General features: G+C 37.0%; 1 protein-coding gene across 4 annotated transcripts in view; it reads left to right on the plus strand.

The window, feature by feature from the left end:
- Positions 1-14553, plus strand: part of Ppp1r12a (protein phosphatase 1 regulatory subunit 12A) — a 109308-nt gene that overhangs the window by 47304 nt on the left and 47451 nt on the right. For all 4 annotated transcript variants that reach the window (XM_028754599.1, XM_028754600.1, XM_028754601.1 and 1 more), the window contains exons 3-4: positions 3809-3927; positions 12150-12309. In XM_028754599.1, the coding sequence (XP_028610432.1) occupies positions 3809-3927; positions 12150-12309 (279 nt within the window). The remainder of the gene's footprint in view (positions 1-3808; positions 3928-12149; positions 12310-14553) is intronic.

The following is a 14553-nucleotide window of genomic DNA, read 5'->3' on the forward strand; positions in this document are numbered from 1 at the left end:
AGGGAGGGAGGGAGGGAGGGAGGGAGGGAGCGAGCGAGCTAGGGAGTTAAATCAATGAATCTCAGACAGATATTACAGTTGAGAGCCAAACTCAAATTCTGTAAAACATAAAGAAGAGTACTTTCCTCTGCCCAGCCAACTTTTAGACCATAAATCAAAATTAATGCCACAAGACTCCATTTATTTTTATTTATCCATTCTAAATATTTATAGTTGTAAATGATAATGTAATGTAAAATGATAGTTCTAGTCTAGAATCCTATATAGTTGTATCGAGTGTGCTGAATATGGGAATATATACCTCCTATCCTAGACCTTTCGCTTAGGGACTATCATGGGCCTGCTGTTTCCGCAGTTTGGGGACTTGACTTTCATTAGTTTCATTAGTTTTCCTCCAGCATGTTTGTGTGCTTTGATTGTTTGGTTTTGTCGGGAAATTATGCTTCACAAAGCTCACTCTTTGAACACTTCAGTTATACCTACTTTAGTTTGAGTCTTTATGTCCTGTGAGTGACTTCTAACACCCCAACAGAAGCTTTTTCTTACTGTCTTGAAACATAGTTTCTCACTCTACTTTCATATTTTCTGCTTTACATTCACCTTTTTGCAATATTTAAGAGAATGCTTTTTTCATTTTCTGTTACATACTTTAAAGTTATGAAACTAAAAAAACATACCTCAATTCAAATATAATCTCTCTTTATAGAATTTCCATTAAAAAAAGTTTGTAATATATTTATTTTAAAAATATCAGAGTACAGACTGTCATGTTAAAAGATAAATTTCAGAAAGCCTGTATAACAAAATAAACTTTCCCCATCAATACCGAAAGCAACTGATACAGATCTTTCCTACATGTACCCCTTAGGCGTAGTTCCTGTTAACCACAGGTACATAGACCTTTTCTTTCTATGTCTATGTTATGTGTATATGTGTGATAAAGGTTTAAGAGGATGAAGAAAATGTCTTTGGTCCCCATTTCACTAGACTATACTTTATGCCACACAATGTTGGTACCTTTTATTCTCTTTTACCTAGAATGAATTATCCCTCTGGTGGTTTGCTCATCTTGTTGTTGGTACTTACACAATCATCAGATAATCTTTTCTTGAGTTCCAGTCAGATTTCTTGCTATAGGTTGAACATTCCAAATCTAAAATCCAAAATATTCTCTCTCTTTAAAAAAAAAAAAAAAGCCTCTGACCTCATATTCAGGTCCAAGTCACTGAGTATAGGCATGCTACAGTATTGTGTAAGTATAGTATTTGTGAATCACAGATGAATTTGTGTTTAGCCTTGAGTCCATTGTCATAATACTTTCTTAAATATAATGCAAATGTTCCCAAACATCCAAAGTCTGTAATTCAAAACCACTTCTAATCCCAATCATTTTGGATAAGGAATATTCAACTTATTCTTTAAATAACGCATCATTCTAAGACTTAACCCAACTTTACAGTTTGTTGGTACCGCTTTAAGACAAGGTTTTGCTATATAGACCAGACTAGCCAGAATTTACTGTCTTCCTGCCTTAGCCTCTGAGATTACAGTTAGTTTTATATTTCTGTGTGTACTTACGTTAACTTTTGTCACAATGGAATCTCTGAAGGAAAGTGTATCTCTATTACTATATTGCTGACATAATAGCAGACTAGACAGCCCATATGTAATTTTTAAATTATTGACTACCTTAAAAATAAAAGGAAAATATGTAAATAGAGCATTTCACAGAAAGATCAGTACAAATGCCAGTAGAAACTTTCAGCCTCCTATGTAATAAGGAGTACAAATCAAAGCAAAGACAAGATATTGTATCTCCATGTTGGCAATAGTGTAAAGATTGGTAATATCAAGTGACCATTTAAGAGCGTGTTCATTAAGGGTAGTATTAAATGAAGACATGATCTTAATATACTGTGAAAAATACATATTTATATTTATATATAGATATAGATTAAGAAGGATTATATTCTCTTTCATGTAGAATAGTTTCATTAATTTTGTTTTACAGAAGTAGCTGTGTATGAATTTTTATGTACACATAGATTCATAACAAAGGTACTGAAAGATTTTTCCATATTGTTGATGGTGGTTTATATCTAGGGGAGGAAGAAACATGTTGGTAATGGAAGGTATAAAATGAATATTTTTCCCCTTTACCAATGTAGATGTGTATTTTTTTAAGGATCCTGGCACTGCACCAGAGTAGGTAGGACAATAAACCTAGTATGGTTATGGCCCTGGGTTTGATCCCTAGCACATTATCAAAAAATGTGCAGTGAGAATATTTATATGTAGTCAGAAACAATAAGTTAAATTAGTCGAAGACAAGAAAAAAAAGGCCTATTTATATATTTAAAAAATCAAAAGGATGCTACAAGAAGAATGAGATTGTGTAGGAAGGCAAGGGTAAATTCCTGAAGGACATTCATCCTTCCTAGAGGAGCTGTTCAAAATTCAAGTTGGATGGTGACATGAGTGATACTGATAAATAAAGAATTCTAGGAGGTCCCTTGTCAAGTTTGAGGACTCCTGTTAGTATTTTCTTAAGAACAAGTTTTAGTTGCATAAAATATACAAGTATAAACATTAGAATCCATTTACAAAATAGTAGAAAAACAAGATTTATTCTAGTTATGTTTGTTTGTTCTAACATGTTAAGTGCCCTTGTCGTGGTTATCTTGGTGACTGCTATAAATTTCAAAGTAGTAATTGGCCTTAAATATATTTTTTTCTTTTTTAAGACTTAAAAATATATTTTATATCTTTACATTACATGTGTGGAGTCTAGAAGAGGTCATCAGGTCCTCTTGAACTAGAATTCATATGGTTGTGAGTCACCATATGGGTACTAGGGATTGACCCTGGCTGCTCTGGGAGAGCAGGTAGTGTTCTAGCCTTGAGCCATCAATATTTATTTTGTTTTAATCATTTATTCCCGTGTAAATCATTTTTATTTTGTTTCAATCATTTATTTTCAGTGTTTTATTAGTGGACACTAGTATCCTTTAAGGTCAGAAGACAGCATTAGATCTCCTGTAGCTACCTAGTTACAAGGTTTTGAGCTACCTAAAATTGGACTTGGGGACCAAACTCTAGTCCTCTATGAGAACAGTACCTGCTCTTAACTGATTAGCCAACTCTGTTTTGGTTTTTGGTTTTGGGTTTTTTTTTTTATAATTTTAATACAGTGTGTCTCATTTTAGCCCAAGTTGGTCTTGAACTTGCAATAATCCTCTTTTCTTTGCCTCCTTCAGTCTACACCACTGACTTTTTATGAGCTTACTGAGTTCTACTCCAGATAATTAATTACAAATAGTAATTATTGTTTCTTATTATTAAATAATAAATATTAAACCCTTTCTTCATTATAGTGGAGTATTCTTTGAATTGTAGTAGCTGGGAAGATGAAGCTAGATTTCCTGGTTCCAAGCCAGTCACATAGAAAGACTCTCTTAAGGGAAAATGCCCAATGAAACAAAAACCACCTCTTATCAGACTGATGCTGGAGCATGAAGCTCAGTAAGAAAACCAGAACAAATGGAAAAGTGGAAGTCTCAGTGGAGGCAGTCAGATGATGCTGTGAAAGGCTTTCTAATATTAAAACTTTACATTTGTATTAGTCAAGCAAGTTTGTACTAACTTTAAGAAATAGAAATTTTAAATTTCTGTGATTAATTTTATACATTTAAGTAATGTGCATATTTATTTTTGTCCCTGTTGCTGTTATGACATCAGAACTTTATTCATTAGATTCATAATGTTTCATCTCAGAGATATTTCTTTAACTGTCCTTTTAATTGTACAGGTTTTTGATTGGTCAAGGAGCACATGTAGGAGCTGTCAACAGTGAAGGAGACACGCCTCTAGATATTGCAGAGGAAGAGGCAATGGAAGAGCTACTTCAAAATGAGGTTAATCGGCAAGGTAATATAAAAAAGCAATATAAAGGGAATGTGTACAGAACTATTTCAGAATATCATATATGACTTTCCTGGGAAAAGTATTTGTTGCCATTGAAACACAGTCATATTTAAGTAAATTTTTACAGTTTTTTAATAACCAAATGTATAAGATTCTACTTGAAAAAAATAGTAATTCCTCTCCCCATCTTTATAATCTTTTAAAAGTGAGTGTATATCATAAAACATGGGCTATAGTAATATATAGAATAGCTTTAGAGTGAAGTAGCAAGTAAAAGGTCAGAATACGTACAAGATAGATGTGTCGTCTTGTACGTTTGAACAAGATAGCCATCAACGCCAACTGACACGGGAGGTTTGCCCTGAGCTATGACTGAGGGTAGAGAGTGAACCATGCTCTGGCAAGAGCGCATGCTAGATGGAGGAAGCAAGGAGCATAGGGTGGGAGGAGCTTGATGCATTCAGAGCTGCACCAGAGTAGCATGCTGATTGTTGCACCTGTTTGACATTCAGGTAGTTGAGTATGTGGGTTTGGAGAGAGCTACAAGATGGAGATACAGTTAGAGGTATCCCTGTTGTGGGGAATGGTTGGTTGTGGGTACAGAGCTGCTTCAGGTGTGATGAGGATTAGTTATGAAATTGATTCTAGTAACAGCTGCACCACACTGGATTTCCTAAGAATACTGAAGTGCATAGAAAATGATGTGTCTCGTGAAGGAAGGTATGTAATATTATAACTTTGCTTCTGGAAATAGGTCCGCAAACAAAAGAAAGTCCTTGAAGAGAAATGTGTGTACCCATGTCTGTAGCAGCACTGTCCTTTAGCTTGACGGTGGTTATGCCTCCATAAATATGTGTATCTGTTAAAACAATCTCAGTCATCTACAAAATGTCTGCTTTGGGTCAGGTGTGCTTGAATTTAAAAATAATAATTTTAGTCCAAAAAGAGAACAGAAGTACAGTCAGGAATAGAGTGTTCACTTAGTGTGTCAGACATCTAGGCTTCGTTCTCTCCGCTGCAAAACAAAAGACAAACACATGTTCAAGAGGGAACTTTTGTTATGTGTGTTTTGCCATAATAAAACATTTACATTTTTAAATTTAAAATATGTATTTATAAAATTACTTTAGGTTTCCACATTTAGACAATGATCATACAGGTTTTATCAAAACTGTTATACTGTTAAAGTTAAATAACTGGGAAAAGATATGGGTGTTGTTTTAAAGAGTTGGCTTATGCTGAAGTATCGTTCAACAGGAAGTAGAAGATAAAGATTATAAAGAAATAGAAACTAGGTCAGTCCCTGGAAATAGAACCTTCTTGGTTCTCAGAATAAGAGAAATTGTGTGATTACTGGTATATTGAAAATAAGGGACACTCATTAAGACTGAGGAATATATTTGAAGTGAAATACAAAGTATTCCCATACCAAGTTGTCTTGAGTCTCCACACACATCTCCTGCCCTTTCCACCATTTCATCATTTATTCGATTACTTTCCCCAGACATCTTCCCTTAAATGCCTTTCTTCCTCTTAGGATGTCATGCCTTTCTCCCTGTACATTTTACACTTCAACATATGTAAAAATTAGGCTAGGATCCACGTATGAGAGACACCATGTAATATTTGCCCTTCTGAATCTAGGATATCTTAAGTTTAATATAATTTCCAGATCTACCTATTTTCCTGTAATTTTCTTAATTTTACTCCTCAGTAGAGCTAAATAAAATCCCATTGTGTGTGTATACCACCTTTTCATTCTTTGTTCATCTGTGGAAGAGCATGTAAGCTTATTCCATATCTAAGGAAATAATTTAAAGACCTGGAGTAGAATCAGAGCCCGGAAAAAATAACATCCATTAGAAAACTAGTTCTACGACTGGAGCACACAGAAGGGCTGTAGTTGCCTGTGCGCTGGATGAGTATTTTCTGTCAGGAGATTTTCTAGAGCTGAGGAGTCTGAAAGAAGAGATGCGTAAGACATAACTTTTCTGGTTTGGTTTTGCTTTTTTGAGAGAAGACCTCACTGTGTAGCCCAAGTGGCCTCAGCTCACATCCCTTCCTCTGACTCCTGAGTATTGGGATTGATTACGTGTGTGTGCTGCCATATGCAACTAAGCCAAAATAACTTAATTGTCCATTTTGCCATGAGGAGAATTCAGATGGAAAGCTGTTATTTCTTGCCAAGCAGTGATAATTCTTTAAATAAAGTAAGTCTTTTCATGGTATTGTTTGTTTAACATTAGTTAGCAATTATTATGGACAATTGGTACAGGCACAAGTGGGCTTGGTAGTGGGCCCTGATTCTGGGACTTATCAGATTACTTTGGCATCCAGTAGGTTTGTAGTATGCTCCAGAACTTGTAGGTAATGGTGTTTGCTGCTCTGATGGTACTGAGAGAGATGTCAGGGTGGCTCTAGAGAAGGAGTAGATGAAAGGGGAATTCTGGGAACAAGACTTGAGATGATGGAGGAAAGGGAAAGAGAAGCTAATAGTGGTGCTACAGAGCCATGAACCACCTGTTGGTGCAAAGTTGATTGTAGAACTTTATGCTCATGCTTTCCTCCTCATCTGTTCTGTGGTGTTTATAGTTCCAGCTAGCCCATTTTACAGATCAGGAACTGAAGCATAGTTGCTTGCTAGGATGCAAGCAGACCTGATAATGCTATAGGTCTGCTCCAAATTATGACAAGATACATTGAATTTGAGCAGGTTATGCTCCTCATCCAGAGGACTGGAATCTGTTCCCAGAAGTGTTCCCACTTCAGATCCCTGTGAACTACCTGAAACTGCAGCTGCTTCCATGGGTGTGTGTGCGTGCATGTGCATACATATAGCTCACACTTACACAGATATACACAGATGAATAAAATAAATATCTTTAAAAGATACATTGAGTTTACATTCTGCCATTGTGACATACTGTGTTTTATTTAGAATATGTCCTAGAAAGTAATTTTTGTTGCTCATTTTGTTCTTACATTGGTAATACTATGTCTATATAAAATAAAAATTCTAAAGATACAAAATTACAGTGGAATCTTAGGTTTTAATAATGTCTAATAAAACACCTTAAACATACCTCTGCCAGATAAACTTTTTTGAATTATCTCTCCCTGCCTCCAGTCTCCTGCCCTGTATTCCTAGCTGACCTCAAATTCAGCATTCTTCTCCCTCAGACTCTTAAGCAATGGCATTATAGATATATACCACCATACCTTGCTCAAATTACCTTGGTATCAGAATTCTTATGCACAAAACTTAATGATATTAAATGTGAGGGAGAGGGAGGGCTGCATGCATGTATGTCTTCATGTGTAACACCCCAGGCACTGTCAATCATTTCTTTTAATTTAATTTAATTTAATTTAATTTAATTTAATGTGTTTTATTTATTCACTTTTCATCCTGCTCATTGCCATAGCTCCCAGTACTGTCAGTCATTTTTAGGGCAGGCTCTTTGGTTGGTCTGAGCTGGCCTAAAAGGTTAGCTAGGCTGACTGGCTCTGGAATGAGGGACTCATTTGTCTCTGTCTTCCCAGCCCAGAATTGCCAAGTACCACTTTAACAGCTGAGCCCTCTCTCCAGCCCCACATTAAGTTTTTAAATAGTTCTTTGACTTGCTTATTGTTATAAGAGGGGATCTTGTTATAGCTCATGCTGGCCTGTATCTCACTTGGTATGTAGCCCAGTCTGGCCTTACATTCTATAGGCTCCCGTCTTGGCGCCTGGAGTGTAGGCCTTATGCTATCTTAATCCACTCTTATTTGTATAGTAAATAATTATGCTCGAGTAAATTATCTCCGAAACTAATAATGATAGAACACAGGCTAAAAGAATTTCTGCTTCATATTTCGTATGATTTTTGTTCTTTTTTCAGTGAAGGTTACAGATCAGGTTTGTTTGTTTGTTTGTTTGTTTGTTTGTTTGTTTTGTTGACTGCTTGGTCTGTTGGTTGGTTGGTTGGTTGGTTGGTTGGTTGGTTGGTTGGTTGGTTGGTTATCCTGGAATTTCTTCTATAGACTAGGCTGTCCTCCAACTTAAGAGTGCCTCCCAAGTACTGGGATTAAATATGTGCACCACCACCACCCGGCAAAGATCAGATTTTTAATGTTAGCTCTCTTATTCTGCTTGAAAGACTTGACTGCATTTCTGTGTAACTTCACTACCTCTAACTTGCGGTGACAGCTGTTAGTCTAATCACTTTAATATACCCTACATAGTCTTCTCTTCTACTTGGACAGAATGGCAGCAGATGAGGAAAGGACCAGTTCAGAATCAAGAGTTTTAGAACACTGCTAATTGCCAGCACCTTTGAGTTTATTCCTGATCTAAAACATGACCTGGGGTTTTGAGAATAACCCTGTGAGACAGGTGTTGTGTTTACCTCATGTCATGAGTTTGAAGCGTAGCATACATCCCTTTCCCTTACAGCTAGTGAGTCTCAGTTCAGTTTGGGTTCATTTCCAGTCTTTACCCTGTCTGACAGATAGCCAAAGAAGTTATGGCTTTCTCAGCATCGCCAGTCAGCTTGTCAAAGCTCTGAAGTGTGAAAACAGGTCTCCTAACATAAGTTGCATGGCTTATTGATAGTTTTGTTTTAAATGTTAATGAACTAAACTTGTTACATTTAAAATATTTTTTTAAAAAATAAGAGAAGAGCGGTCTGGACAGATTTCCCAGTGGTTAAGAGCACTGGCTATTCTTCCAGAGGTCCTGGGTTCAGTTCCCAGTATCCACATGGTGGCTCACAACCATCTGTAACTCCAGTTCTTAGGCTCCAATATCCTCTTCTGACCTCCATGGCCACCTATTCACACAGGCACTACACATACTCTAGATCAGGCAAAACATCCACCCCACCACACACAAAAACATAGCAAGGGTTTTTCTTTTCTGTCTTTCCTTGAGCAGATTTTTCATAAAGTGCCCTTCACATCATATCTTAAACTTGTATTGTTTTGGCAAGATTTAGAGCCAGAAGGGATGTTAAGTGAAAAATTTATTGACAGGGAGATGCAACATACATGTATATACTCACTGCAGAAAGGAAGCTCCTGACAGACCAAAGTAAGAGCTGCACCAGTGACCAGCTAGGTGAGCCACTTAGCTTTTATTGACCTTGCTAACAGGAGTGTGGGTGAGGGGTTGTAACAGGAGCAGTAATGACTGAAGGGCTCTGGGTCACTGAGAAGCCTGTCCTAACCAGGGTGACAGTAAGAAAGCTGAATTCTTGGAGCTGTGTGCACCGATTACAGGCTTGTCTGTTGGCCTCGGACTTCCCTCTCACAGCTGTTCAGTCTCTTCCCTAAGCAGCTGTTTACCACTACAAAGCTGGACAACGACCTTGAGAATCTTACAAATTTCTGCTTTCTCAGATATATGACATTTTGTTTACCTCTTAAGCCTCCTGGATTCCCAGTTCCGAGGAAAGTGCTGTAGAACAAGGGAGTGGGTGTGTTGTAAGGGTAGCCATAGAGCCAGGTGAACACTGAAATACGGCTGAATGCCTTACCGTGATGACAGTAGAAGAGGTTCTAAAAAGAGGTATATCCTGGGAAGTGGGAGTTTCCTAGGCAAGAGGAATGAGGAATGATGATTTCTGTAGACAGAGCACGGTATACCTGGGAACCTAGATGGAGGCCAGACTGTTCACACCGACTAAGGTAGAGGAGGAAGACTAGAGATGAAGTAAAAATGCAAATCTACCCCGAAGACCTTTGTCTGCTTCCTAAAAGACGTTCACCTTTGTCTCATAGGAGATAGTGACCCGCTGGCAAAGTTTCAGGGGAAAGTTCAGATTTGGACTGTTTCAGTTTGGCAGTTGCTGGGGTGTTGAACCAGAAGGAAAGAATGAGTTAATGATCAAAGTACAGTGTCAAGGGAGCCAGCGATAGGAACTGTCAGAAGACAGTTGGAGATGGCACCTCTGCATCTGTTAACTAATTGAATGGAGAATAGTCGCAGGGTGAAGGGGCAGTGACTGCCAGGGTGCTGGATAAGCAGTCATGCTCCGGAAATGTAGGACAGGCAGCAAGCAGCGGTTGTTCCACTTTCCTCACTGAGTCTGAGATGCATATGGCACAGTGTTCCACTACATTATTTCTTTTCATGTTTTTCTAACTCGGTTTGTATAGGAAGGACACTTGTGCGTATAAAAATTAACTTAGAAAATGATTAAAGAAAATTAGGTCTATGAATAGAACTGGGTCTTTAAAAGGAAATCTCCCCCAAGGCCAAAACACTAACCTATCACTCGGTCTAAAAGTAAATCCTACACTATTTATTTGGCCCTAGACCAAATAAAATAATTTCTTTTTTAAAATATATGTTACTATTTTGTGTATGTGTGGCATCTTTTTTTTCTGTATCAAATTCAAGTCTATGTTCAAACTAACAGCAGATTCTGTTGCTGTGCCATGAAGCAACCAGAATGCACCCTTCCCTGCTGTTCCTCCTGCTCCTCTAGTTAAATGGCCTCTCTCTCCTGGTTGGGTTACAGTAGTAGCCTCCAGACTAACACAGACATTATGCTTTCATGATTCAACTTAAGTGACACTTCCAAATTGACATAGACTGGGTCATGCAGCTCACTGTCCTCATTATAGAAAGCCTGGCTACCTTCTGAATAGAGCTTCCTATGTAGATTGCCACCCCAGAGCCTACGAGTACTTTCTTCCCTTTTTTCCAAACAGTGGTGTGGCCTCACTTGGTTTATTTCTTGCTTTAATGTCATTTATTAGAGACTATTGGTTACCAGCTAATAAAATAGCTCCTCCTCATTAAGCTCAAGTCACCTTTGCCCTGTCTTAGTTTGCTTCAGACCTAACATTTTCTGCCTTACAAAAGCAGCTTCCCTTCTCATATAGCAGCTGGCTCATGGTAGGCACTTAGTACAGATCTGACTGGAAAGGAGGGTGGGTAAGGAGATAGATGGAAAGATCAAAACCGTACTGTTGGCTATATAAATGTGGATTGTGAGAAAGACACTGGCTAAGGAGAAAAAGGGTTGTTAGGTTTTAGTCATTTATTTTTTCACTCACTCAGAAACTGGTTTCTTAATAAACTTGTTTAAGCTTATCGAAGCTTACCAAGCTTAAGCTTATTTCCTGTTACTGCCAGATGGTAGAGGTACCAAATAAGGGACAAGATCCACATTATATATTCTCAGTCTTCTGGACTACAGGAGCTTATAAATGCAGTGTAATATGTATCATATATTAAATAACCATTAATTAAAACTGTATGAAAGCATAAAACCATTTAGGAGTTTCACTATCTTCTTTAATAATTTAATTTCCCCCTCAAGGTATAGAGCTTTTTAAAAATTGGAAAGAGAAAATTCTATTCAGTTTTTAATTCTTCCTGCTTTTATCACCTTAGCCAAGGATAGTACTTATAATTCTTTGAAATGAAAGAATTTCTCTGTGACTAAACAGTACTGATTGTATGAGAAAAATGCCATGCTAAAAAAAAGAAAAGGTGTCTAGAGAGAAAGAGAAAGCAGTTTTGGGCCTGATGCATTCGCAGTCCTCAATATGTATATGATTTGATAAAATGATACGTGTTTAAGAATTTGCATATATAATTGTTCATTATTTGTTTATTTTGATCAAAGGATGCTGTATCTTGATAAGTGCTTAGAGTAATCAGAAGACATGACCAAACTGGATGTGGTATCATACACTCTTTATCCCAGCACTTATGATAACTCTGTGAGTTCAAGGCCAGCGTGGTTTACAAAGCTAGGTACAGACTGGTAGAGGATACTCAGTGAGACTCTGTCTGAAAGAACAAGCCGCCGGACAGTGGTGGCGCACGCCTTTAATCCCAGCACTTGGGAGGCAGAGGCAGGCGGATTTCTGAGTTCGAGGCCAGCCTGATCTACAGAGTGAGTTCCAGGACAGCCAGGGCTACACAGAGAAACCCTGTCTCGAAAAACAAAAACAAAAACAAAACAAAAAAAAAGAACAAGCCATAACCAAAATAATATTGTGCGTGAAAAGCCAGATAACTGACTGAGAAGGCTAATGAAATAGCTATTGTATTTCACATTCCTTTATTAAACAAATAATCAGCAACTATTTTTTTTCAAAACCATGCTTTGTTGGTTTTTATTTAAACCATAATTTTTCTGGTAATCTCATTTCACTGTGTAGTAATGGAAAGAGTATTCTCCAGTAAGGAAAATGAAAATAATGTCTATATGCCTTTTTCCCAATAGGGGTTGATATAGAAGCAGCTCGGAAGGAAGAGGAGCGCATAATGCTTCGGGATGCGAGGCAATGGCTGAACAGCGGCCACATCAGTGACGTCCGGCATGCCAAGTCTGGAGGCACAGCGCTCCATGTGGCCGCGGCCAAAGGCTACACAGAAGTTTTAAAGTGCGTATTACCTTGGACAGAGTTTCTATACTTTGTTTTTCTTAATTTTGTTACTCCTTTTCTTAAAATATGTGCAGATGCTAGTTTGAAGCAGGCTATACAAATGTCTGTTCTCAGGAGAAAAGCAAAGACAATCTTGAATAGAATTGATTTGATTTCTAACGTTCTTTCTCAAATTTTGAATATTTCTGTTCTGTTTGTTTCAGTTACTGTTTTCTCATAAAATAGATTTAAGTGTCGTCAAACCATTATATGTTACCTGTCGAACTGATAATTATTAGAGTCACTGGCAGTTCCCATATTGACTAGATATTGAGAATAAAAACAATATGTAAATAGTTTGCTTTTTATTATAAAAACACTAGAATTCAAATTGTTAATGCTATGATACTAAATTTTAATCCACAAACATCTATGACTATGTAAGACTGTACAATGATCAACTAATTTCTTTGCAGCAGCGTTCCTTTATGTTAGTGTGTATGCACACATGTGCCTATGTGAGCCTTCCTCTCAGTAGAAGGGATAAAGGCGCCCTTCCCAGACTTCCTAGCCATTTTACTCTCACCTCCAGTAATACAGGTCCCTCTTAGTGGTAACATGCTTTCATTAGTGTTCTTATCACTACCTATTTCTTTCTAGTATAAAACTTTTTATATTTCCCAACTCCATTAATAAGTGAGTTACCAACCAAATAACAGTTATTCTTTACCTCAGCAGATTTACTGCTAGTAATTTTTTTTACAGATATTCTTATACACATAAAAAAAAAAGGTATGTGTTGTCAACATAATTTGTAATAAGAGGAGAATAGCTTAATAAATCGTGGTACACAGTTGACCTGGGAGACTCTGTAGCAATTAAAACATAAGTGAGAAATTTTCTTTTATATTTTAGAAACAGTGCTGAGATTATTATGAAATGTCAACAGTCAAGTGAAGAATAAGTATCATTTTTAAAAATTAGATTTGTAATGAAACGTCTCCTCATGGAGTTACCAAAATCTGTAGTATCATTAACTTAGTAAAGTAAAACTAATTATTGATATTCATCATGGGAAACTGTCCTTCTTTTATATTCTGTGTGTATCAGTATGTGTTTGTGGTTGTATGTGTTTGGTACTTAGATAAATAAAATGAGTAAAGTGAATTCTTGTGATTTTCTTCCCTGTCTCCTCTACACCGTTCCCTTCAGTTTGATCTTCGTGCCTTTTCCTCCTCTACAGCCTTGTAACTCCATAGACCTGCCTGTGGGGCTGCTGCTCGCTGTCTCTCCTCAGAGACACTCCTTGAGTGAAGGCGCTCTTCTTGTTCTTTCTTTCTTCTTTCTTTCATTTGGCTTTGTCTTCTTTCTTTTTTTTTTTTTCCTAAGCATCCTCATAGGACATTTAAAGAATGTGTTTGTTGAAAAAGATATATATATCCCTGCTTAAGTTTTCCTCTACATATACTCCCAAGTATGTGTTACTTGGGAGATTAATATTATTAAAGTTCATATTTCCTAATAAGGATATGTTTTTATTATCTAATAGTCTAGTGTTATTTCCGCTCTATTAATAAAATCTCTGATCATGCATATACTAGTGGAGATCTGCTTTAACATGAATCTCTGAGTTTACATTTTTTAGCCTGTTCTAAACTTTAGATCATTGCCTTTAAATACTAGTCTATAGACAAGTACCAGGCAGTATTATAAGAAGCATATAGGATTATTATAAAGATTATTTTTGTGCAAATATCCTGTATATAAAAGTAGGAGTGGATAGATATAAATAGCTGGCTTAGTGGTACATACCTGCATTCCCTCCACTACAGAACCTAAGGCAGGTTCACCATTGGCTTGTCAAATATAGAAAGACATCTCAAAACCAACAAAATATATTTAGACAGACAGCCTGAATATGCTGATTCAATAGTACTATAGTTGAGCTAGAGAATATTTTTTACTAAAGCAAGTTTTTAGGATGGCTCTGTTACTAGGCTAGGTTTGTAAATAGCTGCTGTAGCTAGATATTATTAATAAGTAGGCTGATTAATATTTCTCATGTTTTGGCTTGTTTTACACAGTCTGACTCTGTAACCAGGCTGGCAGCAGCCATGCTGCCTCAGCCACATAAGTGCAGTGATTACAGATATGAACATTCACACACAACCATCACTTCTTAACAGTAAACAAATAGGGGTGACTATATAGTAGGTGTCACTACCACCTCCTGTAGGTAAGAAGACCTTCTCAAGTTCAGCA

The sequence above is a fragment of the Grammomys surdaster genome, unplaced genomic scaffold (assembly GCF_004785775.1).
Source record: "Grammomys surdaster isolate TR1022 unplaced genomic scaffold, NIH_TR_1.0 126028, whole genome shotgun sequence".
NCBI classification, from domain to species: Eukaryota; Metazoa; Chordata; class Mammalia; order Rodentia; family Muridae; genus Grammomys; species Grammomys surdaster.